Here is a 26,219-nt window from a genome sequence, read left to right as displayed (position 1 = left end):
TACTTGCTGTCCTTTGAGCGGCTGATCGCAAATGACAGCATAGAATGAGAACAGTATTCCCACTACTGAGACCGAGGTTTTGATCGAAGATTTTTGTAGGACTGTACAAATGTCCTAGAGCTGGATGCCGTAGATGTGAAGGGTTAATGCTGGTGGGTTACGAATACTGATCCGTGGTCTGTGGCATGTTACCACCATGTCACGGAATGTGTCAACCATCGGGTGGACTTCACTTTAAGACTCAGCAGTTATCGTGAGATCAACGAACACACCGACATGTCGCTGTCAATCATCTGCGGCCTTCAGGAGAAGTAAGTAAGGAGGGTTCTGCACCTCATACACCATTCGCCGTGTTCAACATAGGATGGGGAAAAGGCTTCAGCCTGAAACACATGCACCGGGTCCCAAGAGACCGTTTTGGGTTTAGATCGTCAGTGGAACGGGGCGCAGAGCGAAAGCCAGAGAATCCAATGGTTCGTTGGCCACTATCAGGGGGAGGATTCGATCATGGCGTCCGGGGCTGCATACGGACTGGCAGTCAACCCGGAGGGTTAATCAGTGGGCATTGGCTGGGGACATTCTAGGCCCTGTGCTGGGCCTATGGGAGGCACCGGGTCGCCCGAGCTTGACACTCTAAGGGCAGTAAGAAACCAAGAGCAGCACCCAAGCCCTGTGGGTGGACTGTCTGCCCACAACCTACTCGGGAACTGCTATGTTGTTCGTGCTTGGAACATCCGTAAGCTGACCGAACCGCTCCCACTTCTCACCTTGCCCAAAAACTCGTATTTACACCTGAGCCAAACCCTCGTCCCTCCTTATTTTATTCCCACACCAAGACGAACCAGACACCATGCCATCCACGACATAGGTTCAAAGTTCACCGTCCGTCTCCTACAACACTGGAGTCTCTCGTCCTCGACTATGGCCAAACCTCCGCTTCGGCCTCCAAAGGGCCGACGTGGAGGATCGAAACCAAAGACCGTCTTGACTTGGGCCATCTTCCTCCTCCTCATAGCTGCGGCTCACCCTCAATCTCTCCCGCCATCCGACGCCCCTCAGAGGTTGGTGGCTTCGACGCAGAGCCTGCGCTCCGACTCGAGTCGACCGTCCGCTCCAGCTGGCCGCAGTCCAGCAGAGATCCCCCTACTCAAAAACGACATCACCACTGTCAAATTTCGAAGCACCGATGAAAACCCCGAAAACCACAAGCTCCGTGCCTTGGCTCCAGCCCACGACTCTCCGAGTAGTGGTGCTGTCAGAGCACCTCTTGCACAGTCTGACGAGTCCTTTTCCCAGGGGCTCTCTGCGCTTTCCTCAGCGCGGCTGCTGCAAGATTGGGAGGTGGAGAACATTGTCCTACTAGCCACCATTGATGGCACCATACACGCCCGTGACAGGAAGACCGGTAACGAGAGGTGGTCACTGGGTATTCCAGACAGTCCCATGATCCAGACCATCCACCACAAATTGAACCGAAGTGACCCAGAGGTGGACGGTTCTCAGTATGAGGACGACTACATGTTCATTGTCGAGCCCAGCAAAGATGGCAACCTCTACATACAACACCGGGACCCTAGAATAGGGCTACAACGATTAGGAATCACCGTCAGATCCCTTGCAGCCGAAACGCCGCAGTTTGTCGATGATCCACCACTCGTGACCATTTCCTCCCAGGAGACAACGGCATACGTGGTAGATGCAGCCACTGGCCATATTTTACAACAATTTGACAAATACAGGGGCTTCTCCAATGACGACCAAGGTCGCAGCTGCCGGCGACTCAGTGGTTTCGAGTTGGATGACCCTGCATGTGATCCAATTGGAACGATCAACCTGGGAAGAGTCGAGTACACCATTGAGATATCCCACAAGATCACGACCCAACCCCTTTGCACCATCAAATTCGCCGAATGGGTTCCAAACAAAGGAGACAGCGATCTCCAAGACCAATATGTAGCTCCGTTGGACAACTACCAAATTCAGAGCTATTACAATGGTCGAATCATTGGTATTGACAGCACTGCCGACTCGGGCAAGGTGCCTCGATTTACCCACATGTTCGAAACTCCTGTGGCCCGAGTCTTTGATGTCGTCCGTCCCCTGGACAATCGAGACGAATCGGCCAAGCTTGTCTTATTAGCACGACCTACGGATTCGCCTCTCCTGGCCTCTCCCGAAATCTGGAGAAACGAAATGCAACGTGCTGAGAGGGTGTTTGTGAACAAAACCGAGTCTGGGGTGTGGTACGCCATGTCCGAGTTATCATATCCCGGCGTAACCAGCGGTGCGTCGCCTGCAAGCTCGAACTGGAACTATGACAGTGAACCGTTGGATTTTGACAGCAATCTGGAAGAAATTGTCGGTGTTCACGTACTTTCCACGGAACCGAACCTCACTCCCCTCAGGCTGACGATATCCGGTCCCCCGCCCGCGACAGATCTGGCTGAGGAGGCTGAGAAGGCAATGGCGGCATTGGAAGCCAAGATCCCGCCTTCTTTGGTACCTGTGATCAACCATCCATTGCTGTCCGTCTTCAACATCATCTGTGCCAGCATTTTCTTATTTGTGGTTGGACTACAGATGAGGGTTCCGATCATGTTGAAGATGCAACGTTTCCTCCGAAAGGCAGGCGTAGAAGTCGCTGTGCAGAAAACTCGGGCTTCCGCGACTGCTACTCCCGCTACTCCGGTTAGCACAGACGCTCCAGCAGACCATGTCACCGAGGTTCCAGGAGATAAAGATGCCGCTGAAGTTGTCTCTGAAATCCTAGGGGACGTAGTCAAAACACCTGTCAGGAGTCGGGCTCAGAGCACAGCAGTCTCGGGTGCCAGCCTTGCAAAGAACGTCAAGGTTTTTGAACCCAACGATGAGAGTTCCGAGGGGGAGTCAGAGGATGAAAAGAACAAGGAAGAGTCCAACCCTAGCGAAAACGCCGAGAATGGTGCACAACCTCGCCGTCGACATGCCAAGAGAGGGAAGCGAGGAGGGAAAAGGAACAAGAAGAGTAAAAAGACAATGGATCCAGAAGCTATGGATGAGAAGGAACAACTCGTTGCCGAGATACCCACCAAGGATGGCCTGCTTCAGGTTGGCAAGCTCAGAATCGACACCAGGGAAGACCGATGTCTAGGCCGAGGAAGCAATGGCACTGCGGTGTTTCCTGGCTCACTGGACGGCAGGGAAGTCGCAGTCAAGCGTTTGATTCGTTCCTCAAACAGCCTCGCTGCCAAAGAGATCAAACACCTGCTGTCGAGCGACGAGAACCCACACGTCATCCGCTACTTCGGAAAGGAGGAGTCTCAACACTTTACCTACATTGCGCTTGAGCGCTTCACCACATCTTTGGATCAGTTCATCGAGCGGCCCCTTCAGTACCCCGAACTAGTGAAGCTGCCCGAAGGCTTTGACGTCAAGGACACCCTGCGCCAAATCACAGAGGGCGTCCAACATCTACATTCACTCAAGTTGGTACATCGAGACATCAAGCCTCAGAACGTTCTGGTAAAGGCTGTTAAGAGCAATCGCCCTACCAATGGATTGCCGAAACTCCAATTCGTCATTTCTGACTTTGGCCTATGCAAGCCTCTCGAAGAAGGGCCGGAATCTACCTTCGCTCCGACTGCGAACCATACAGCCGCTGGCACTACAGGGTGGAGAGCGCCGGAGCTGCTCGTCGGCTCTAGATCGGCCGTTGCACCGACTTCCAGCTCGACTACCACTTCCAAATCCACAACGCACTCTAGCGAAGGTACTGTCCTTGATCGCCCGTCAGGCCGTCGTGCAACCAAGGCCATCGATATCTTCTCCCTGGGATGTGTCTTTTACTATGTCATGACCCAAGGCCGTCATCCCTTTGATGTTGGGGGCACCAGCCTCGGCCGAGATTTAAACATCAAAGAGAACAAGTTCAGCACCGAAGACCTGCGCTTGTACGAGTACCAATTCGACGCCGATGACCTTGTGATGCAAATGCTCAAACACAACCCCAAAGAGCGACCTGACACAGGGCAAGTACTTCGTCACCCCTATTTCTGGGATGTGGCCGATAAGCTGGAATTCCTCTGCGATGTGTCTGACTGCTACGAGCGGGAGAAAAATTCCATCACCAACATCTTTGATGAGAGCGCGATCCGCACGGCCGCTGAGAAAGAATCTCTTGCCGAGCTCGCCGCCCTGGAATCTCTTGCGCCTAACGTCATCGGACCATCTAAGGATTGGCTTCGGGCACTCCCAAAAACCTTTCTCACTGAAATGGGCAAACAGCGTAAATACAGCGGTTCCAAGATGATCGACCTATTGAGGGTGATTCGGAATAAGAAGAACCACTTCCATGACTTGCCAGAGGACGTGAAGGAGCAGATGCTCGGCGGCAGTGCAAAGGGCTACTATGAATTCTGGGCCAAGAGATTCCCAAGCCTGCTGATCAACTGCCATTGTCTGATTTTGGAACGGGGCTTGATCGAGCGGTTTCGAATGGAGAGGTGGTTCCTTGAGTGAGCCAGGGGGGGTCTGAGTCTGGGTCAGGGGATATACTATGCAGAAAATAGTCGAAATTTTTTAAGGACATCTACCCTATTTTTCTCCGGTTCGATTTGATTGTCTGTTTTGTCTACCATCTACCTGAGAGCCCTCTCGTCCTCGTGGCATGCTCCGTGATTGCAAAGGCGAAAAGCCTAGATACAGTACGAGGTACCTGAACTCACAGCGACAGTAGCGAATCCCATCGTCTATCTAGTCAAATCCTGGTCATGAGAGGAGTCATTTTCTGAAATGGTCTCTTCTCTTTGTTCCGTCCATTGTCTTCTCAGTCCATGTTATGTGTGTATATATGTACGTATGTACATACGAAGATGCATACATTCATACGAACATACGTACAATACACATGTACATGTTCTTATGACTGCGATTGCGACGTCGACTCGCCTAATCAATGAGGTTCGAACTCGCACCCTCTCTCAGACGAGGGTCGGAAAAAGGGGCAAGACGGATTTTCATTCCCGGAGTATCATCCCTTTGCAGGGTGGGTTGATTGGTTGGTTGGTTGATTGATCGAGTGAGTGATTGAGAGTGTGAGAGGATGGGTGAATGCTTGATGGCTGATCGTGGGGTCTCGTCTCTTTCTTTCCAAGGCAGGTAGGCACATGTATACCTCAGGTGCCGAAACGTGCGCACGTTGGGATTGTGACATGCATAACATACAAACATATCTAGGGGCTGATCTGGGATTTGGGGCTGAGTCGGAAACAGTAAGAAGTGCCGCGTCATGACATGACATGGCGCAGGTACCCGGGTCCTTGAAACGATCTGACCTGGTATGCGTTGGTCTGATATGTCCCGGGAGTTCGCCAGCCAGCCAATGCTCTACCGATCTCATCCATACGTGGTTCTTGGATTCGGTGGGTAGGTTGAAGAAAAGGACCGGATAGTTAAGTGGACAGGCAGGTAGGTATGCATGTAGGTCGATAGGTGAACGGATGGATGAGACTGGCTCGCCCTCAAGACATGTCCAGGCAAGTAATTTCGATCGTAGCAATGAGTTTCGTCAATCATTGGATGTGCCGCGTTCGTGGCAAACGTCATTCAGCTTTTGTATGGCAGTGACATGCCATTTAGTTTTTCGTTCTCGGTTTGGCCACAGGATGTTGATAAACACGCCGTCACAGCGCGTGGAATCGCATCCATCTCATTTCCTTGCGATGTGTCTTCTGCAATCTCCCATTCGCCATCTGTCTTTTGCAGTACTCATTCACTCTTACATCCGCTCCCTCCTCCGAGGCGCTGCCCTAATGATATCGTCTACCCGCAGCAATAGCTCTGCCGCCTCGCTCGCGCTCCCTACCACCGCTTTCTTCAGCTTGTAACTCTCGATCACACCCAACTCTCGCATATCGGCGATGCCACCACCCGGGGTCAATAGATCCAAGCCCGAACTCGTCATACCTCTATACACCTCGCTTCTCAACTCCGATACGAGAGCGGAAGAATCGAGGCCGGCATTGTCCGCAAGGATGGTCGGGAGTTGACGTAGGGCGGTCGAGAATGAATCGACAGCCAGGCGCTTTTTCCCAGGGACCTTCTGCGCAAGGGAATCCACCGCTTTTGCCATTACCATTTCGGAAGAGCCGCCCCCGAGAACGACGCGGGGTTCTTTGATAGTTTGTGACAGAACGGCAAGAGCATCGTGTAGACTTCGCTCCGCTTCGTCCAGAAGTTGTTCTGTCGCGCCCCTGAGCACGATAGTGCAAGCTTGGCCTGCTGCCACACCGGAGAATTTGATCAACGTATCTTCACCGATAATAATCTCTTCAATCAAGTCGCAGTGCCCGAGCTTGACAGACTCCGGATGGTCAAAAGTGCTCGCAATCTCCCCACCAGTGACCAAAGCGAGACGTTCCACACCGTCGAAATCGGCATGTTCAATGGACATGATTCCGGCTTCCGTGAACAATTGCTCCGGCCAGTTATAGATCAATTGTCTGTTGATGAAGCAGTTGATTCCATGTGCTTTGATCCGTTCGACCTTCGCACGCATTCTCTCGCGCTCGGCTTTTTCCAACTCAGCCAGTTCCTTTGTCGAACCGACTTTCATGCGCGCAGCCCAAATTTTCACTTTATCCGTGTCCATTGCAGTATTCGCCACGAGTATTTTGGCATTTTCCAGTCTCTTGGGTTGGTTGACACCAATACGTTTGTCAAGAATGAAACCTTCGTCGAGGTAAGAATCGGACAGTTTCCCTCCTGATTTCTTGATGATTTGGATGTGATTCAGATCGACAGACCCTCTGAGCCGGAGGACCGCGTCGACCGCCAAATTGGCAAATTGATCACGATCCTGAGAAAGGACCTTTGAGGACAGCGTTGTACGAGCGATCGCCAGGAGGTCTTTTCGGAAGAGCTCGGGTTGCTTGGAGTTGTCGACAGCGGATTTTTCGAGTGCTTGCAAAGCTGCTTGTGATGCTAGACGGTAGCCTTCAATAATGGTTTGGGGGTGAATATGACGGTTTACTAGTTGTTCTGCCTCTCGAAGCAATTCTGCCGCCAGGACTGTAACCGATGTAGTGCCATCTCCTACTTCATCGTCTTGGACTTTAGAGATGTTGACGAGGACCTTTGCGGCGGCGTTGTCGAGGGCAATGGATTTGAGAATGGTGGCGCCGTCATTCGTTACCATAATCTCCCCGGTCGAAGCAGACTGAAGAATCTTGTCCATACCCTTCGGGCCGAGCGTGGATTTCACAAGGTCCCCAACTGCGATGGCACCAACGAAGGCGGAGAGACGCGCATTTTCACCCTTTTCTTCTTGCACATCGTCAGCAAAGATTTGTGTTGGATTATTGTATGCTGCCATGGTGGCTTCTCCCGGTGTCCTCCTCTTCTTTGCTGGTGCTCCGGAAGAGATTGATGTGACAGGTAAAACGTAGTCCTGCGCAGATGCAACGAGTCGAAATTTTGAAGACTGCGGGGAGAATCAGGTCAGGCAAGGACAAGGCTGCGGCTTGGCAAGGCTGGACGGTATCTTACCTTGCCATGCTTGCGTGCTTACTTGTAACCATCATGAATCTGCATATCTTAGACAGTATCGCTGGACAGTGATACAGGCATCCTAGTCCCACCACTTGTCAGACTTCACGACAGTATCGATCGCCGCAAATACGCAGAAGTGTGCAAGAGACGAACGTTAGGCCTCCTTGGATGACAACCTCCATACCAACCTCTGCCGCGTTTAATCCTTGTTCAACAATGACCAATTTCTCCTGCTACTACATAGCCAGCAAAACTAGATGTCTATCCTGCTTTCCATACGAACACTGAAGACCTCAGCACCATCCGAAAATGGGCAATTGCATGTCATGTTCTCCAAACGAGGAAGACGTACGGATAGCAGAGTGTTACATCCACGCTCAGAGATATCAACAACCATTTCACTCTAGCCACGGTCCAGTCACTGATGACAGGTCGTACCGCTCTCTCTGCCCGCATACTAATTCTTCCAATACGAGCGGTTCAAGACCACGGCATTATTAGTTCTGGTGCTGCGACTCAGACTTGTCGAGGCATGTCAAGAAGTAACACTTCGACCTCAACAATCAGGCTTGGACGACCGAATCCAGGAGGTAAAATGGCAATCACTACCTACCGATGATTATACAGATCCTCAGCTCCGATTCACTGCCAGAACTAGATGGGTGTGATTGACCAGACGTACCTTCGACAAACAATCCTCAATTGGTGTTAATGTTGAAGGACCACTTTTACAAAAAATGTGCTCATTAAGTGGCATCAAAATGCTTCTATGATAAAGGAGAATCGTGTGTAGCAGGTTTTCATGGCGTGCTGGCGGAGAGCATTCCTTGCTTATCTGCCTTTACACAACGAGAAGGTCAGTCATCCTATTCGTTGAGTATATACCTTTGCATGCCACGGTTTTATGACGCACAAGAACTACTAAGCTGATAAGGCGTGTTCTTGTAGAAAACAGACGTTGTGTTCATCGAGGAGATGCAGTCCACGACTCTCCCATACATCTTTCACGTGGCTCAATGAGCCCCCGATCTACTCTTATCTGAGCCTTTTCATGACGCCCACGTTCCGTGCGCCTAATGGTACGAGGGCATAATACGAGGTGGGCGAAGAAAATGGCGAGGGTATGGGCTATATGGGCATGACGGAGGCTGCTCTCAACGCCTACGCAACTGGGGCTGTCTTCTTCATCCCTTGTGGGCGGTCATCATTACCACCAGGGGGAACAGCGTACGATGCATATGAAGCGGTCCCTATGGACCAAGAGGGATTTGATAGAGATGAGTTTTCATCAAGCTGCCGTCTGAACACTTTCTATGGAGCCTGATGGCATCATATCAACTCATCGGTACAAGGGAAAAAAGGGGGATTGAGTACAAAACGGCGTCAATTTTCTCCTCAATGCAGGCTTAACTTCACGCTGGTTTGAATTATCTTGGCATTTAGGACCCCTGCTTGCCCTGTTCAGCCTCTCGCCATCTTTCCTCGCTAGAACCATATCAATGACATGGATAATGGTTTTCAAAGTAGCTACGTTTAACATGAGTAGCTCCTGCTTGACGGATTCCGACTTTTACTGTCTTCATATATAATGTTTGAACGCACTCCCTTCGACTAGAGCCACTGATGCATTTAATCCGTTTGCCCCTTCAATTGCAAAAGAGCGTATTCAACCAGCCACGCAAATGGGTCGACAGTCACATATTGCTCGTCTAGCCTTGGTAAGAGATCATGCGGTGTGAAGAGCTTCCGGGAAGCCGAAATACCCCCTTCTCATAACACTTTAACCACTTTTGCCATGGATACAATCAAGTTGCATCTAAACAACTGACAGTTGATATTAGGGACGATCTCCTTTCGGACCTCCGCTGGAAGATGAGAATGGGGAGTTCATCCTTGGACCGAACGCGCAGCGTCGAACAGACCACAACTATATTCAACAATTCGATGATCGAGGTCATCCAAGAAATCCTGCTTCTGAGACGTTGAGGAGACGACTGCTTCGAGCCCAAAATGAAGCCCTGTCCACGGTCGGTGTCGTTGTTCGCAAAGCACAAATGCAGCGATCTCGGTGGCAATCGATGAATGATGCGCAGCGATATCGACTTCTCCTAGACGAACATGCTACCGGCGCTTACTGCGAGATCGTCGAGACTGTTGTTCAAAATGTTGCTACCCACTGGATAGTCAACTTTCGCCGGCGTCTTCTGGTAAGTAAACCAACCAACTACCCGCTTCGCCGCAGCTGACGTGCCCAGACTTTCAAGTCCTACTTAGGATTGCCTGTTCCACAGACGCTCGTTTCGGAATGGAGTATCATGGGGCCGAGCGCTTTCCTGTTTGCTGGCTTCGTCCCTGGCACAATTGCGAGGATCAGCCAACTGCTCAGAATTGCGATACTAGAGGATGACAGAGTTTCGAGGCCAGCACGCCCAGTTTCAGCTCTAGGGTTAACAAATATCAGCAGGATGATTCGCCGGTCAAGGTGAGCAATCCTGCGGCTTTGACGACTTTTCACTGACTTTAGGTAGCTTACAAGTCCTATGGTTTGCCTTCGAGTACCCGTTCTACGCCTATTCCATCTTACAATCACTCAACCTCATCCCGCTTCACCCTGCGCCCTCCTGGACTGCCTTGGTACCCTTCAGCGGTCAGTCCCCTGTTAGCATGTCGCCCGGCGTGTCAGACTGGTCCTGGAGAGCCTTGATCCCGTCACTGGTGAAGATAATTTCCAGCCCTTTTGTCTTAGCTTTCATCAGAGACCTGCTTGGCAACTATCTCTTCAAAAAGGTCTATGTTCTGGTCCGCCAAATGGTAGCGAAGCCCGACCGGCCAGATCGAATATCGCTACAAAGTGCCAGAAATCTGAATCTTGAGACTGCTTCTATTGAACTGGAAGAGGCCATTTTCGGTGAATCGGGTGGATCGAGCCCACGATCCATGAGAGACACTATTCAGGCAATAATTCCAGCCTCTTTATGGTTTTGGGTCCGGATCATTCAGACACAAAGAGTTCCCTTGGCAGTCGAATTGAGCCCAAATATTGAAAGGGAGTTACTAGGACGGAGTGCCATGCACTACCGGGCATTATATCGACAGAATCGTGAACTTGATCTCAGACGAGCACCAAGAACCCTTCGAGTCATGGCTATACGTTCTGCCTTTCACGACTTCAACTTGGATCCGGATCACTCGATGATTGACATATTCGAGTTGGCCGACGATGTGAGCTTCCGAGCGTCCAGTCCAGCATCTACCTCGACACCAGACCCCCAAGATGGACCACTCCTCACGGAATTGGAAACAGGCCCCGGCATTGCGCACGAGGCTCAAGACAATGCTGAACGTGAGATTGAGCTAGGAGAGGGACAATTCGGCAATGATCAGATTGTAGAAAATGCAACCGATGAAGATCTCCTTGACTGGAGCGATCCGCACCAAGAGACCGGCGATTCTCCCTATCCTCTCCCGTCGTCAGACAGTCCAGCGGTGGATACGGAGGGTCTACAGCCTGCCGTTCCATTGGAGACCCTTCTTGAGCCTGGTCTACCGGACACTACGAATTCCGGAGAGCGACGAACAACCAGCCCGGTTCCAGCTACGCCGGATGCGGGATCTCCAATTCCTCCGATTCCATCCACAGGCTCTCCTCTACAGCGGACTCCGTCTCCTATTTCCCCTGTCCCGGGCATATCTCGTGCGGCGAGTTTACCCCACACAACACCACGGCCTGTGCGCCGTCCGACCGTCATAGAACAAGACGCACCAACGATGGGAGACGAGATGCTGCAACGTCGTCAATCGCAATCGAGAGATCCGGGTAATACCGACGAGAGTCTTTATCGCGTGACTATCCTGTCCAATCACCCGGCTGAAGCTTTCGCACATTACACGACCTCGATCATTGAGTCTATTGTCCTGCTCCCGCTTGACATCCTGTTCTTAAGGTCACTAGCCCGAGGGTTCCTCTCTCACCAATCTGCAGATCAACAAAGGGCCACGACTTCCTCATTGCTTGGAGATGTATGGCCTCCCACTTCGGGAATGAGGGTGCGAGACCTTTCCATGATGCAAAGATGGCAATTCTGGGGTAATTGGGCCCTCACGATCGGCATGCAAGGCCTGGTAAATTTTGTGGTATGGGGAATTGGTGCTCGGATAACAATGAGACTGGGTGAGAGATTCGGCTGGGGAAACATATGAGGTTTAATTGGAATCGAGCCGGTGGGCAGTTGAAAAGTGTTTCGTAAAATGTACTCAAAAGATACCCGGCCACTTGGTCATGCGAGAAGTCGATTTGATTTCCTTTTAAGGAGGAAGAAACCCGGCTCTAGAGAATATGTTCGCCTCCCTGTCAACTGCTGTCAGGTCGTAGGTTGGGCTAATATGTAGAATCAAGTTTATCGCCTAGTGCTTTGATCCTGTCCCGAGGAGGAACGCAGAGCCGCGAGGCTGAAATCCAACCAATCACTTACCGGAAGGCTTCTCCGCGTCGAATTATTGCGCAGTTGCAATTTTCTGAACGCTTGACTGATTGTAGCAACCACATTCTACCAGAAAAAGAGCGCTCAATTTCGATGTCAAAACGAAAATCAGAAGAGCCCTTGGAGGGCGTTCTCGTCAGCGCATCCCCGGCAAGCAAGAAAGCGCGTGTTGAAGATGTGCTAGAGGAAGAGCCACGTGCGCATGGTGGTCTGGATACTTCTCAAAGCCGAGACGCTCAACCTACAAATGGCGCCGGTGTCTTTGAGAAGATGACAGGGGACCAAGGGGAGGAAGAAGAAGTCGAATCAGATGTGGAAGACGATCGGTTACCGGTTGCGCCCCTGCGACAAAATGCTCCCGCAGAAGGCTACGACGATCTCTATCTTGACACCATCAATCGATCCTTGCTCGATTTCGACTTTGAGAAACTCTGCTCCGTTACCCTCTCCAACATCAATGTCTACGCCTGCCTGGTATGCGGCAAATACTTCCAAGGGCGAGGCCCAAAGTCTCACGCCTATTTGCACGCGCTCGAAGTCGATCATCATGTCTTCATCAACATGGAAACGAAGAAGGTCTACGTCCTGCCCGAGGGCTATGAGGTGCACAACAAGAGTTTGGACGATATCAAGTACGTGGTGGATCCAAAATACACGGAAGAGGAGGTCAAAATGCTAGACAAGGATCCGAAGGAGTCAACAGATCTTGCCCACAAGAGGTACAGGCCAGGTTTTATGGGAATGAACAACATCAAAGCCAACGACTATCTCAATGTTGTTGTGCAGGCGTTGGCACATATCTCGCCCTTGAGGGATTTCTTCCTCCTGCAAGAGTTTCCACACACGGCGTCGCAGTTACCAGTGCGCTTCAGCACGCTGGTCCGCAAGCTTTGGAACCCAAGGGCGTTTCGATCTCACGTCTCGCCGCACGAACTATTGCAGGAGATTGCCCTGCGATCGTCGAAAAGATTTACTCTGACACACCAATCTGATCCTGTGGATTTGCTCGCGTGGCTCCTCAACAACCTGCACAGTACGTTAGGAGGTTCCCGCAAGCCGCTCTCATCACCCATCTACAAGTGTTTTCAAGGGAAATTGCGCGTTGAGTCACAAGAAATCACAGCGAAATCCGATACGACGGGCGATCGACTCAGATTTGAAGAGTCGTCTAACATCAAGACGGACATGCATCCGTTCCTCATCTTGACGCTAGATCTCCCTCCAGTGCCGCTCTTTCGAGATGCGGTCGAATCCAAGAATATCATCCCTCAAGTCCCTCTGACCACCCTGTTACAGAAATACAACGGGCTGAATGCCATGGAGAGAGCGGCTCATCGACTGCGACATCGACTTCTACACCCCCTTCCGCCCTACCTTCTATTCCATATCAAGCGATTCAGTCGGAATAAATTTGTTTCCGAGAGGAACCCGACCATTGTGACATTTCCTTCTCCCCGAGGGCTGGACATGTCACCTTACGTCGAACCTAACCCGGCAGTCCACCCACCCGGGGAGCCAATCCTTTACGACATGGTTGCAAACATTATTTTGGATACGACATCGATTTCTAGTGCTGGTGGTGAAGATACTAATGCCGCCGACGCCGCGAACAAAGCTGCTGGGGCCGAGGGTCAGAAAGTGGCATGGAAGGTTCAATTGAGGGACAAGGCTGTTGCATATGCTCAGCGAACTGATCTCCCGGAATGGCTGGAAATACAAGATCTCTGGCTCGAACGAGCAGAATCTGAAACGCTTTTCACGAGAGAGGGTTACCTGATGGTATGGGAACGACGGAGAGAAAAGAAGAAGGCCAAGGCAACGAATGGAGTGAAAACTCAAGGTTGAACCACGACGGTCTTGAATTGAAAGATTTTATCAGCTCCCAGTTTTATTTTATTCCAAAAGGAAATGACATGTCCGACTTTAGGTGCATGTAGCTTGTCGTAGCTAATTACTTCTGGCCAGCGGTGAGATCCGCGATTTCGTGACCTGCGGTGGAGCGGCAGAAGAGGATCAAACGGCGATCTAGTCTATTCGCAGCTCTTATCGACCTCTCTTCATTTCGACACCATCAAGCAAATCTCGTCATTGCATCTCATGTGCTTATAAGTGAAGGTGTCGACGTTGGCTGAAAGTCATGAAGCTAGTCCAACGCTTTGCATTGGCTTTGCTCCCAGTCTATACACTCCCCTCCCGCGCCTTGGTCGCCCCCGTGCAGGATCAACAACATGCGATACAACAGCCGTCTTTAGCTCTAGGCGGTCACACTCTCGATCATGGCGAGCTCTCGGATGTGATAGCTACTTCGCCCTTGTTGTCGCTGCATCGTGCCATTTGTGAAGTCGAATCAATTTCGGATAACGAGGCGGCGGTGGGGAAGCTCCTTGTCTCGATTCTGGAAGCGCACAACTTTACGGTGCTTACGCAGAGTGTGCCGTCGCCGTCGGCACTGGGTTCGACAAGCAGCAGCACAAAGGAGAGGTTCAACATCTATGCCTACCCGGATGTTGCGCAGTATGGACGCTCCGTTGCGTCTGCGGGGCGGGAACGAAGGCTGCCAAAGGTACTCTTGACGTCGCATATTGACACGGTCCCGCCGCATATCCCGTACTCGCTGTCTATCCCCACAAAGGGTGACGACTCTGGCTTTACGACATCGTTCTCGCGCAAGGATATACTCATCTCCGGTCGCGGGACGGTCGACGACAAAGCTTGCGTGGCTGTTCAAATCCAAGCCGCGTTGGACCTGCTCGCGGACCCCGCCATTTCCACGTCCGTCTCCCCCTCGGACCTTGCGCTGCTGTTTGTGGTAGGTGAGGAAAATAGGGGCGACGGCATGCGCCACTTCTCCTCGTCGAAGCTCTACAAAGACACCCGCGACGACTACAAAGCAATCCTCTTCGGTGAACCCACGGAGGGCAAGCTAGCGACCGGCCACAAGGGGATTGAGATGCTCTCTCTACGCGCACGTGGTAAAGCCGCGCACAGCGGTTATCCATGGCTTGGGAGGAGTGCCAATAGTATGATCCTACCCGCACTCGTGGCTCTTGATGGATTGGGAGATACACCCGAGGAGGAGGGCGGACTGCCCAGGAGCGACAAGTACGGCAAGTCTACGGTGAATGTTGGATTCATGCAGGGAGGTGTGGCGGGCAACGTCGTCCCCGAGTTTGCCATGGCCGACGTGACCTTCAGGCTCGCAGGGGGAACTGTCCCGGACGTCCGCAGAATAGTCACGGACGCGGTGCGGAAGGCTGACCCCGAGGGCTTGTTGGAAATGCAGTTCTCTCAAGGATACGGGCCCATACCATTGGATGCAGACGTGGATGGTTTCGAAACGATCACGGTGAACTACGGGACGGATGTGCCGAATCTGGATGTCGAGGAAGGGGTCAAGAAGTATCTCTACGGGCCGGGGAGTATTCTTGTCGCCCATGGCAGGGACGAGGGGCTTACAGTGGGGGATATGGAGGAGGCGTTGGAGGGATACAAGAGATTAGTGACGCACGCGTTGAAACTGTAACTCCCCTTGCAGAGGTCATCTGGGCTCGAGGTTGAGTCTTCCAATTTACAACGATAGAAATTGGCGTTGAAGTGAGTATCAGATCCAAATATGAGGTAGTTGGAGACACAGTGATGCCTCACTCGCAGCGGAGCCCAAGGTAATGCCAAGACTACGTGGCGCCATTCCTAATTCGGAGCCCACACATTCGGCAAACTTTCCGTCCACCTTGAATGCGAAAAGTTGCAGCCAAACTGCGCCCAGAAATCAATTTGCACACCAACGAACCCTCACTGCCTCCAGCTTATTCCTCAGTCTCGCTTTCGCCAACTCATCAGACCGTTCAAGATGGCGAAAGAACGCACTGAGAAGTCCGGCATCATTGTCGGCTTGAACAAGGGCCATGTGAGTATTCTCTTTCCCTGGCCGTGTAGACCCAACCCCCTCTTTCAGGTCGGCCTCCTCCAATCGACAAAAAAATATGGTACACCACGGATGTTTTTAACAGACGGCGAGGAGGAGGATGGTGACGAGAAGGAGGCCGAACTCGACATTTCCCCTTTCAACCCAGATCAATGCCAGCATCCGCAAACAAGCAAGGATACTAATATGTCATTTTTTCCCTCTCACACAGAAAGTCACACCCATCACCAACAAGCCTCGGATCTCCCGGCGCAAGGGCGCCCTCAGCAAGCGCACCGCCTTCGTCCGCGAAATCGTCAAGGAAGTCGCCGGCCTGGCACCGTACGAGCGACGTGTCATTGAATTGTTGAGGAACAGCAAGGACAAGCGTGCGAGAAAGTTGGCCAAGAAGCGGGTACGTTTCGACCTACAATACCATCCCTGTCGCTCGCTGTATTACACACAAGAAGTCTTTCTGTGGAGATTACACGTCCTGGAATCCCAGCCTTGCGCTGCGAGTTTTCCTGTTCACACTGTTACTGTTGGACCTGGAACTTGTGTGGAATGCAAACAGGCAACAAAATCCCAAGATCCCTAGAAAGCTAACGTTTTGTGTCATTGTATAGCTCGGTACCTTCGGCCGTGCGAAGAGAAAGGTCGACGAGCTGCAGCGTGTCATCGCCGAGGCGAGAAGAACTGGGGCCCATTAAACATCGCCAACATTTTCTACCCTGGTTCTACTATTGGGCACAAATGCTCTTTGACGACGGAGATGAGAGAGTTGTAAAGTGATGGGGAGAGGGATGAACGGAGTCGACTGTCGAGGCACAAGACCTCTCGAGGCTGGGGAAGGATAAGACCATTGGGTGGGCGGGATGTTTGCCGATCAACCAGAGACCAAACAGTTTCCGAGAGATGGGCAAAAAAAGCATTTTACGGCGCTGTTGAACACGAGGAAATCTGCTCCTTCGAGGCTGGCTGGCTGGTTGGTTGGTTGTCTGTCTGGTTGATCAGCTAGCTGACTAGCCATTCTACCGGCCGGCAATCCAACCAGCGATCAAGGTCTCCCAGGGTTGCGAGACCTGTAGCCTCAGCAGGTTACAGGTTGAGACGACAACCTTACTTCCTCAACCTTGGCTTGATCTTTGAAGCAGAAACGAAAAATACCATGCAAAAGAAAAGAACCAAAAACCCCGTTCCGCCGGCTTTCCCTGGAACCATTTTTCTTCCCACTTCTTGCGTGGCGGTTCAGAAGACAAGTTTTGTTTCGCTCGCTCTGCCCTTCCCTGCCTTTTACTACCTGCCCTGCGTAACCTGCCTACCCGTATGAAGAGGAGTCTTGCGTGCATGCGACCTTGTTTCTGCCACGAACGCACGATTTCAATTCCAGTGATCTCATGAAGATTGAAGCAGGGTGATGCAATTCAATGCAATAATGAAAATGCGTAGACTCCTCGTCGTTGGGAGTGCCAGCACTCTGCCTGGCTTAGTGAGTGGCATGCCCTACAGTGTTTTCGCTCACCTACTCTTGATGGATCTGTCTGGGGGAGTCTAGAGGCCAGAGACCTACGCCTAGGGAGGCCACTCCAGTGATCAATTCCCCCTTCCCATTCCCACATTACGCCCACATCTCACGTCAATCATGTCTCCCTCTCCTCAATTACAACTTCTACATGTGTAGATGGACCAGCAGCCACTGTGATGAAAGATTCCCCCAATCACCGAATACTAACCTCGACTTCGTCCTCGTCCTCAAAGCCGACTTCTTCGACTGTGCTCTCTTTGTCGAGTCTTTCGCCGTCGAAAATCAACCACGGCGTCTTTGCTTCGTCGACTTTCCTCGTCGCCGCGAACCCGCGCATGATCTTGCCGATCGTGGTGTTCGGCCGCACCCGTAGCTGCATGGGTTCCAGGTCCTTGCTTACCAGTCGGATGACGATCGCACCTTTGTCTCTTTCTGCTACTGCTGCTGCCGCCGCCGTTCGCAAGGGAGCTCTTGCAGCTTCTGTGTCGTGCTCTCTTCCCTCCTGGTCTGCGTCGCCTCCGCCCTCGTCCTCATCATCGCTTCCATCGGCTGAGGAAGTGAGTAGCGATCGTTGTCGTTGTCGAAGACGGTCTTTGTCGCGTAGCCTCTGGTCGTAGAGCTCGGGCGTCATGGCTTCAAGCATGATGTGCCCTCCACTGGGATCCTTGGCGCTGCTGGAGTCGTATCCAGCATCCCCGTCACCGTTCTCCTCCACATCCTCAATGCCCAGGCTTAAACTTCGTGGTCGCTGCTGGCGGTGGTAATCCTTCTTCAAGCCCCGAATGATGCCGCGCATCGTCGTCGAGTCGAACAGTCTCGTCCCTTTCCACGTGAAGAAGACTTGCCTGGCGACCGAGTCTTCGAGGTCGAATTTCCGGCACCAGAACTCCTTGACCTGTTTCAGGGATTGCGATGCCTTGCGCTTGACGATGAGGGAGTTGGTACCGGGGATCTGGGACTGGATCATGATCTTGACTTCTGGGTCATTTTCTTGTTCGGGGGGCTTGTGTGTGCGTGCGGCTGACGCCTCGAAGTCCTGGACGGAGTTAGACGAAGCTGGTCGGCTGGTCCCCTGCGAATGCACACCGGCAGGTGAATTCGGATCAATATCTTCGCGGGCAATTGAGGGCTGTCGATCAGCCGGAGTGCTAGATCTCTGAATCGTTTGGCCGCCCTGACGATGAAGTCGAGCCTTTTCGCGTGCCTTCTGCTTCAGTAGGCGTAGGTATTCATCCTCCTCGTCCGAGTCCTTTTCGGTCAACAGATCAGGTCCCGCGTTCTTGGGCTTTGCGGGGGTGAGTTTGATCAGATCGTCGTCTTCGGTCTCCTCTCCATCTCCGTCGTCGAGATAAATAGTAGTACTCTTCACGGCCTCCTTGGACCGTGGAGATGGCCGTGTCTTTGGCGACGCTTCCAGCCCCTCCCACAAGTCCTTCCGCTTCGTCGGTGTGCTGCGCGTCACAGGTCTTCTTTGAACCTTGTCATCCTTCTTCTTCCTCTTCTCAACTTCACTCGCCGAACCGCTCCCAACGTCGCAATCATCTGCGGATATTCTGCGCTTCTTCGCGTCAGGACCCTCGCTCTTCTTCCTCTTTTCCCCTGCCCCGCCGCTGCGCGCCTTGGCCTTTGCGGCCTTCCTCTCCCGCTGCGCCCTCTCTGCGCGGACAATGTCCTCGTAATTGACATTGCGACTGAAGATTGATCCGGCGCCGCCGCCCGCTGTCAAGGCCGAATTCGTGACCGCAGGTACCGCAGCCCTTACAGCGCACTTGCTGAACAGGGACCTTTTCACGCCGCCGCCACTGCTAGTCATACTTTCGCGGGGATCGGGGGCAAGTTCCTGGCTGGTCTGGCAGATTCGCTTTGTGCATTCTCCAGGGGAGGTTGGCTTGCACGAGCGTGCGAACGGTGGGAACTTTGGGTTCCTCGAATCGACGGGCGCAGGAATCTCGAGGCGCGGGGGACAAAGCTCTTTGTGTCTCCCACGCGTTATTGTAGGCGTGCACGCCGCGTGGTGTTTACGGTGCAAGGGAAAGATGTCCCCGCCAGATTTGGTCGGCAGTGTCGCCGCTTTTGGGGGACAATGCCTAGATGTCTAACAAAGGGCGGATTTTACCTATTAATTATTATTATTACTGAGGTACATTAGTTAAGGTGAACCGGCCCCCCTGCCCCCATAACCTCACCCTCTAGAGGTAGCCTACCAACCTGCCTACCTCTGTATGTGCTCGTGATAGTACTCCCCATATACCGAGTAGGGTCACCCAATTCTGGGGTGTTTTCCCTCCTTTTACACCCCCGTTCTTGATTCGTACTCGACACTCGTACTTGGTACTGTCTCTTCTCCCTCCTCCCTCCTTGCTCGGGGGTATTGGTTGCATTTTCCCTTCACAGCCTCGTAAGGCTGTGGGCTGGACTACTTGGACTGGTTGACTGGGCACGACGGGGCCTTGGTGCCACTAACTACCAACTCATTAGGAAGGAAAGGATGCAGGATCCATGCGGGGTTGTAGATCATCATTGAAATGCCCATTCCCATTCCACCGAGCCCTGAGGAGATCCAACTAATCACTGTTGATCGAAACCTAATCATGATGAGCACTTCCCCAAGGTCGACTTGCTTCTCCTCCCCCAGTTGCCCAATCTCCCTACAGAGGATGATGTGGCTTTTCTCCATCGGCCGGCAAGCGTCCGTGGAGCGAGTGCATGCGAGACGTAATGTTCTTCTAGGTTTGATGATTCGAACCATGTGCGTTCGCATGTATACTGCCATCCGTCTCTTCCACCATATTGAAAACCTTCCGCTGGTTGATAACAAACAAAATGGCAGGGTCACAGCTCAATGGTCCCCCCACAGCACGCAAACCCAAACACATCATCATTGTAGGCGGTTCCCTCGGTGGCCTCTTCACCGGCGTAGCGCTCAAGCAGCATGGCTATGACACGACAATTCTGGAACGCAACCCAACGAACCTGCTCGAGAACCAAGGTGCCGGTATTGTCGCGGGAGGCGATACCCTCTCCTTCTTCGAACGCTACGACCGTTGCAAGCGACCGGTCGCCGTCACGTCTCACAAAAGAATGTATCTCGATCAATCAGGCAAAGTTGTCCATGAGGAAGTCATGAAACAGACCATGACAAGTTGGGACTTGTGCTATTACATGCTCCGCGCCAACTATGACCACCAGCAGAGTGGATACTGCAATGTCCCTGGACCCCAGCCTGGCGACGGCAGGATCGATTATCGGTATGGCTGTACGGTGACAAGTTTCCAAGAGGAAGGTGGTCAGATAAGGGTGTTCTATGATACGACTGATGGCGAGAAGGTGTCGATCGTCGGGGATATGCTTGTCGGCGCTGATGGGCCAAGTTCGACAATCCGGAAGATACTGTGTCCTGAAGTCGAGCGAAAATATGCAGGTTATTGCGTGATAAGGGGCACGGTGCCGGAGAACGAGGCAACTGAGGAAGCCAGGAAAGTATTTGTGGAGAGGTTTACTTTCTTCCATGCTCCAGGCATTCAAAATCTGACGTACACCATCCCTGGGACTGATGGGGCGATGAAGCCGGGAAAACGACTTTTGAATTTTGTCTGGTACACAAACTTTTCCGAAGGCGAGCAAGAGCTTGAAAAGGTGATGACTGACAAGGATGGCAAGCGGAGGCGCCTGACCATCCCACCTGGAATGATGCGGCCCGAGGCTTGGGAGATGGTCAAACAGCGCGGCAGAGACCGTCTTCCACCACAGATGTCCGAGATGGTCGAGAAGACGAAGAAGCCATTTGTGCAGTGTATCACAGACGTGATCACTCCGACCAATGACTTCTATGGTGGCAAGGTTGTGCTTATCGGGGATGCCCTCGCTGGGTTCAGGCCGCACACCGTCGCTAGTACAAGCCAAGCTGCGTTCGACGTCCTCATGCTCGTCGAGTATCTCAAAACCGGCGACCACGCGGAGTTCGTGCGAAGAACCATGGAGTACGCACGCTTGATCCAGAAAAGAGGCATGAACATCGGAAACCGAAGCCAATTCGAGGACCTGCCACTGCGGGAATACGTCGACGATCGGAACATGATGTCGATAAAGCGAGAGGATCTTGAATTTCCAGAATGGACGCAAGTTCGGGTATAGGACTGGTCGAAGGTAGATGTTCTGCGTCGAGGTGAAATATTGCTGGTTTGAGGCAAAGATCCGGTAGAAGCCACTGTTGGACATGAGCGTTCAGTGAAGGTTCAATCCATCGGTGTAAACTCGACAATCTCATTAGCAGCCTGCCTTGTCCATAAAGTAGGTGCTTCAGCTTCGTGGCCGCAGCCCAGAACGTCGAGGCTGTCTGGATTCTGCCGTTGGCAGAGGCTGGCCAGTGGGTATGTCTTCCGTAGCCAGCTTTTGCTTCACTGTTGAATTTTTCGCCACCGCCTTCTTCACGGCTAGTCTGTCCTTAGGGAGCGTTTGGGGTTTTACTGTTCGGCCGGGTACATTCCCACCGGCTAGCATCTGGACGATTGCTTCGGTCCGCTTCGCTCGATTTTGAGGGGACGCTGTCTGTATGCGCCAGAGCACAGCGTACCGCTCTGACTTGCTCAGAGATTCGAAGAAAGAAGACGCCGCAGGCACGGCAGCGAGGGCGGCAGCAATATCGTCCGATACAGTTATCGTTGCTGGCCCGTCGTAGGCGCGAGCCCAGCGACCATCCGCTTTGGCAGCATCAACGGCAGCAATGCCCGCTGGGCGCATCCTACCTTCCTGGACCAGCCTGGTCACCGTATTCACGTTCTTTCGGGACCAAATACTTTTCGACCGGCGCGGAGTATATCGCACCAACCACCAGTTCTCATCGAAGCCGTTTGCACGGCCGTCGATCCACCCAAAACATAAAGCTATTTCAACCGCCTCAGCTGACGAAACCGACGGCTCGCAGGCCGACTTCTTCGCGAGCTTAACATAGCATCCAGGGGCAGTGGTGTGCTCACGCTCGAGGAAAGTCTCAAAATCTCGTGCGGACCGAAAGGTGTAAGTGGGCAGGTCTGTCGGTAGTGGCTTTGGTGACATTGTAGAAAGCCAAGGTTGAGAACTGGTGGGGTTCCAAGACTTTCGTATTCCAAAGACTCCAATCGCCCGAGATCTGACGGTTAGGACAAGATTAGTTCCTCTCGGGGTTCCAGCGAAGTGGAAGTGACAAAAAGGTCGCGTGAGGAAAAGTATTGTAAAGCATAGACCAAGTTCCAGGAAGCGTAATCAGTGAATCTAGATCGATCCCGATGTCCGAGAAAAGAAATACTCTGCAAAAGACAGCGTTGGGGAGTTACTTGTTCAGGAGTAAATGTTGTCTTACATGAAGATAGAACAGTTGTCCGATGATCATGATTGCCAGGCAGCCAGGGAGGGATTGGGAAATACGGAGGCTTGGCGCCAAGACGACCCCTTTACGGCTTTTCTGATAATAACCATCACCAGAAAGGAAGGTACTACTGACTAGGAAATAAGTGCAGACGAGGGGGTCCTCTGGGTTATACGAGTCATATATTAAGAAATACATATTAATTATCCTCACCAACCTTTAATGTACGATACCAGAGGTTGTAAAGTGGAGATCCGATATACAGAGGACAGCGAGTCGCCTCTGCCTTCTCTGAGTCAGATCAGATATAAGCCAGCCAAGGCGGCGAGCTTAATGTTCATGAGGGATTCGTTACTTGATGTGCATGGCTAGTAGATGGCAGATTTTGTCACTTCCTTGCCCCACAGACATACCGGTGGCGGGGTGGTCAGTTCTTTTTTCATCACAAGCCTTTGGTGAGCGGTTGATGGTCCACAAGGCTATGTGAGGTCCCAGAAAACAACGTAGTGTGTTTGGACGTGACCCTGGTGGATCGTGTAGAATTCGTGGGGTCTATTCCGGAGAGGCGCAGCAACAGATGATCGGTATATAGAGATCATGCTCCTTATAAAGATGGGCGTCAGTAGCATTTCATACGATCAATAGGACTTTACTGCGCACACACACACACACAAGGCCCCTTTTAAACAGTTCGACATTTAGATCATCTTTCTCTGGACCCGTTGGATCTCGACTCCAGGTTCTTTCTTTTGCTCTACCCTCTCAATCTAGGGGCTCAGCTGGTCTGCCATGTCTTTCCTCAGAAGCAACAATCCGCGTCCAGATACGCTTTACGGAGCGCAGACTGATCCCGATCCATTTCGCGCAGGTCCAGTTCATAAGGCAACATCACTTCATGCCCCTAGACCTGGGCCAAACCGCTTTGCACCGCAAAAAGGTCCATCTGCCCCTCCAACCACAGGAGGTCCTGCCCGTCAACCCACGCAGCAACTCCCTGGCCAGCCTGCTCAGGGACCTCAACATCCACCTGTTCCCCTTCCTCAGTCTTCCTCCGTGAATCCAGCAGGTATTAGAGCGAAACCAGCAGGCGTGACACCGCTGTCATTGGGTGTCAATCCACGTCCATCTCGTATGGCAGGGCTGGCAGCAGGTGTCACTCAGCATCCAGGTATGCAAGGTCAGGGAGGACAGCATCCAGGTATGCAAGGTCAGGGAGGAGAGCATCCAGGTATGCAAGGTCAGGGAGAACAGCATCCCGAAGAGATACCAGACTGGGAGGTCGGCGACGACGACGTGCTCGGTCTGGCACCACCTCGCCAGAAGACGCGTCGCATAGCTCGCCCGACATATTCGCAAAACAAAGATTCATTTGACAGGACTAAAGCTGCTCTGGCAGCCCACGAAAATTTCGTCTACGATGAGGGTTGGGACGAAGAGGAGGACGAGGAAGGCGAGGGTCACTGGCCTGAAGACCAGGACGATCAGAACCCGACCCACTACGACTACGACCCAGATGACTATTACCGCGAGGATGATGACCCCAACGTTCATTACGGCATTGCCATTTAGCGGGATCAAGTCCGCGACCAACTCCAAATGACATGGCGAACTCGCGAGCGACTGGTTTTTGGGTTGGTTTTCCGTCTCTAGCCTATCGTCCTTTTGTCTCTTTGTACCTGGAGCCTCTCACTGTTTTTTTCTTTTCTTTTCTATATATGACCAAGTAAAGCGAGAAAGAAACGGAATGGATTCAGTCACTCGGGATTTTCTAAATTTTAATCAGAAATCAGGAAATGCTCTTAGTACCATTGATCTGTCCTTGTCTCTTGTCATCCCGGTGCCGTACCCAACAGTCTACCCAAAAACTAGCAGGACGCTGTGTCTTGTAGCGAGAGGCATAATATCGAGTCCTGACAACGTCGACTCGTCGGCTGGTTGATTGGTCAATTGATTCGAAGCTGGGCACGTGTGGAAATGACACATCTACTACCGAGTTGTGTGCTCCTCCCGGTCCACTGGGGTCAGGGGACAGACAGACAGAAATAGAACGGCAATCTATGAAACGACAGTTTACAAAGGTATTGCAAAAGGTGAAAAAACCAACCCCATCCAAAAACATATGAAATCAAAAACAAAGTGGGAGGCGTCCCCCTTTTCCTACGAGAAGTACTACTACAACTACTACTGCTGCTGCTGCTGCTGCTGCTGCTGCTGCTGCTGCTCAGTACGTCGCCTCAAAATCTCACACATGGTGGCTATAAGTGAGCATGTGGCGCCCTAGTGACATTTTGTATAGGTGACCAAGGTATCGAAAATTCCTATGTACATCGTACGTTGTGTTAGGCATCGGCCCCCTCTCCCCCTCCCCACCTCGAGTAAGCTAAGTACATACATTGGTGCGTGAGATTGTGTACCTTCCCTCTTGGAAAGGGGTCCACCGCGGCTTACTATACCTTTGTCGGATGTTTATGATAGCGTAAACACACCGATTGGTTTTGTACCCAAACTAGGATAAGTCTTGGCAGCCTCCACACGACTACCTCGTACATACACATGTAATCATTCATCAAGATCATTGTAATTACTCGGAACTCCGTAAGATAAGTTACCCACATGAAAAAAAGCGCCAAGAACTTTACTTTGGCACCAGCTAAACGGACTCCATATTATTCTATTACATACTCGTAAGAATCCTACGCGGGTATTATATGGATTTACTATTTCTCGGCTGAGCTGGATAGTCCGGAGACTATCTCCTTGTGATAACAGGCTGGGGAGATGTGGTTAACGGAGGCGCTTTACATGATGTGGTGATGGGATATCGATCCCATCGAGGCAGAGCCACGGGAACGGGTGGCTCTCCCTGTCAGCGGCAGTAAAGAGGGGATGAGGCACGTACGGTAGACGAGTAGAGGTAGGCGTTGAATAGTCCAGCGGGTTGTCGAGGCCGCTAATCCTCGGCCTCGACAGCTGCCTCTAGCCACAACCCACCAGAGACGTCCCTAAATACATCGGTCTACCACCAACGCTAGAAAAAAGGGCCGTTGAAATAACAAACATCATCTGCAATCATAATGTTTTGTGCCCATGTTTAGAAAGTTCTATTCGTGAGTTCAGGATACGTCCCGTGACAAGTGAAGTCGTTGTGAAACCCGCGGGTACTGGTCGACATTTAGCACTAGCATAGCTTGGGTGGGCAGACAGACATCGTCACGTCTGGCTATTTCTGTAACGCGCCCTTCGTGTCTGTTGACCTGTCAAGCGACGAGGCCCTCTATGCAAAATTCGAGTACTCTGCACAGCCCCAGCTCCTGCAGCTAAAGCTGCCGGGGCGATGCTACCAGCATCATATTCCACTGGACCTAGATGCCATGGGCGATCGATCTAGCACCCTTGATTGGATCCACGAGGTCCCGGTCAAAGTGCCGAAGCAGCTAG

At 52.1% G+C, this 26,219-nt stretch overlaps 10 protein-coding genes across 10 annotated transcripts; 7 read left to right on the top strand and 3 right to left on the bottom strand.

Annotated features, from left to right (window-relative positions):
• Positions 1 to 921: 921 nt before the first annotated feature.
• On the top strand, positions 922 to 4,497 carry AYO21_00059 (hypothetical protein; the record flags this gene model as incomplete). The annotated part of the gene is made up of 1 exon (XM_022650051.1): positions 922 to 4,497. One exon carries the CDS (start codon positions 922 to 924, stop codon positions 4,495 to 4,497), a length of 3,576 nt encoding a protein of 1,191 aa, XP_022517377.1.
• Positions 4,498 to 5,755: 1,258 nt separating this feature from the next.
• On the bottom strand, positions 5,756 to 7,351 carry AYO21_00058 (T-complex protein 1 subunit beta; the record flags this gene model as incomplete). Its single annotated transcript, XM_022650050.1, has 1 exon — positions 5,756 to 7,351. One exon carries the CDS (start codon positions 7,349 to 7,351, stop codon positions 5,756 to 5,758), a length of 1,596 nt encoding a protein of 531 aa, XP_022517376.1.
• Positions 7,352 to 9,209: 1,858 nt separating this feature from the next.
• Positions 9,210 to 11,727, top strand: AYO21_00057 (hypothetical protein; the record flags this gene model as incomplete). The annotated part of the gene is made up of 4 exons (XM_022650049.1): positions 9,210 to 9,245; positions 9,369 to 9,734; positions 9,783 to 10,009; positions 10,056 to 11,727. 4 exons carry the CDS (start codon positions 9,210 to 9,212, stop codon positions 11,725 to 11,727), a joined length of 2,301 nt encoding a protein of 766 aa, XP_022517375.1.
• Positions 11,728 to 12,101: 374 nt separating this feature from the next.
• Positions 12,102 to 13,853, top strand: AYO21_00056 (hypothetical protein; the record flags this gene model as incomplete). The annotated part of the gene is made up of 1 exon (XM_022650048.1): positions 12,102 to 13,853. The coding sequence occupies one exon, from the start codon at positions 12,102 to 12,104 to the stop codon at positions 13,851 to 13,853; it is 1,752 nt and encodes a 583-aa protein (XP_022517374.1).
• A 292-nt stretch (positions 13,854 to 14,145) lies between these two features.
• AYO21_00055 (hypothetical protein) lies at positions 14,146 to 15,531 on the top strand (the record flags this gene model as incomplete). Its single annotated transcript, XM_022650047.1, has 1 exon — positions 14,146 to 15,531. One exon carries the CDS (start codon positions 14,146 to 14,148, stop codon positions 15,529 to 15,531), a length of 1,386 nt encoding a protein of 461 aa, XP_022517373.1.
• A 327-nt stretch (positions 15,532 to 15,858) lies between these two features.
• On the top strand, positions 15,859 to 16,538 carry AYO21_00054 (60S ribosomal protein L36; the record flags this gene model as incomplete). The annotated part of the gene is made up of 3 exons (XM_022650046.1): positions 15,859 to 15,915; positions 16,019 to 16,327; positions 16,380 to 16,538. 3 exons carry the CDS (start codon positions 15,859 to 15,861, stop codon positions 16,536 to 16,538), a joined length of 525 nt encoding a protein of 174 aa, XP_022517372.1.
• A 1,092-nt stretch (positions 16,539 to 17,630) lies between these two features.
• On the bottom strand, positions 17,631 to 19,250 carry AYO21_00053 (hypothetical protein; the record flags this gene model as incomplete). The annotated part of the gene is made up of 1 exon (XM_022650045.1): positions 17,631 to 19,250. One exon carries the CDS (start codon positions 19,248 to 19,250, stop codon positions 17,631 to 17,633), a length of 1,620 nt encoding a protein of 539 aa, XP_022517371.1.
• A 1,010-nt stretch (positions 19,251 to 20,260) lies between these two features.
• Positions 20,261 to 21,571, top strand: AYO21_00052 (hypothetical protein; the record flags this gene model as incomplete). The annotated part of the gene is made up of 1 exon (XM_022650044.1): positions 20,261 to 21,571. One exon carries the CDS (start codon positions 20,261 to 20,263, stop codon positions 21,569 to 21,571), a length of 1,311 nt encoding a protein of 436 aa, XP_022517370.1.
• A 165-nt stretch (positions 21,572 to 21,736) lies between these two features.
• Positions 21,737 to 22,492, bottom strand: AYO21_00051 (hypothetical protein; the record flags this gene model as incomplete). Its single annotated transcript, XM_022650043.1, has 1 exon — positions 21,737 to 22,492. One exon carries the CDS (start codon positions 22,490 to 22,492, stop codon positions 21,737 to 21,739), a length of 756 nt encoding a protein of 251 aa, XP_022517369.1.
• Positions 22,493 to 23,570: 1,078 nt separating this feature from the next.
• AYO21_00050 (hypothetical protein) lies at positions 23,571 to 24,350 on the top strand (the record flags this gene model as incomplete). Its single annotated transcript, XM_022650042.1, has 1 exon — positions 23,571 to 24,350. One exon carries the CDS (start codon positions 23,571 to 23,573, stop codon positions 24,348 to 24,350), a length of 780 nt encoding a protein of 259 aa, XP_022517368.1.
• Between the last annotated feature and the right edge of the window lie 1,869 nt (positions 24,351 to 26,219).

This window comes from Fonsecaea monophora (assembly GCF_001642475.1).
Source record: "Fonsecaea monophora strain CBS 269.37 chromosome Unknown Scaff1, whole genome shotgun sequence".
Lineage (NCBI taxonomy): Eukaryota > Fungi > Ascomycota > Eurotiomycetes > Chaetothyriales > Herpotrichiellaceae > Fonsecaea > Fonsecaea monophora.
Note: the sequence above shows the minus strand (reverse complement) of the source record. Positions and strands in the feature narration are given on the sequence as shown.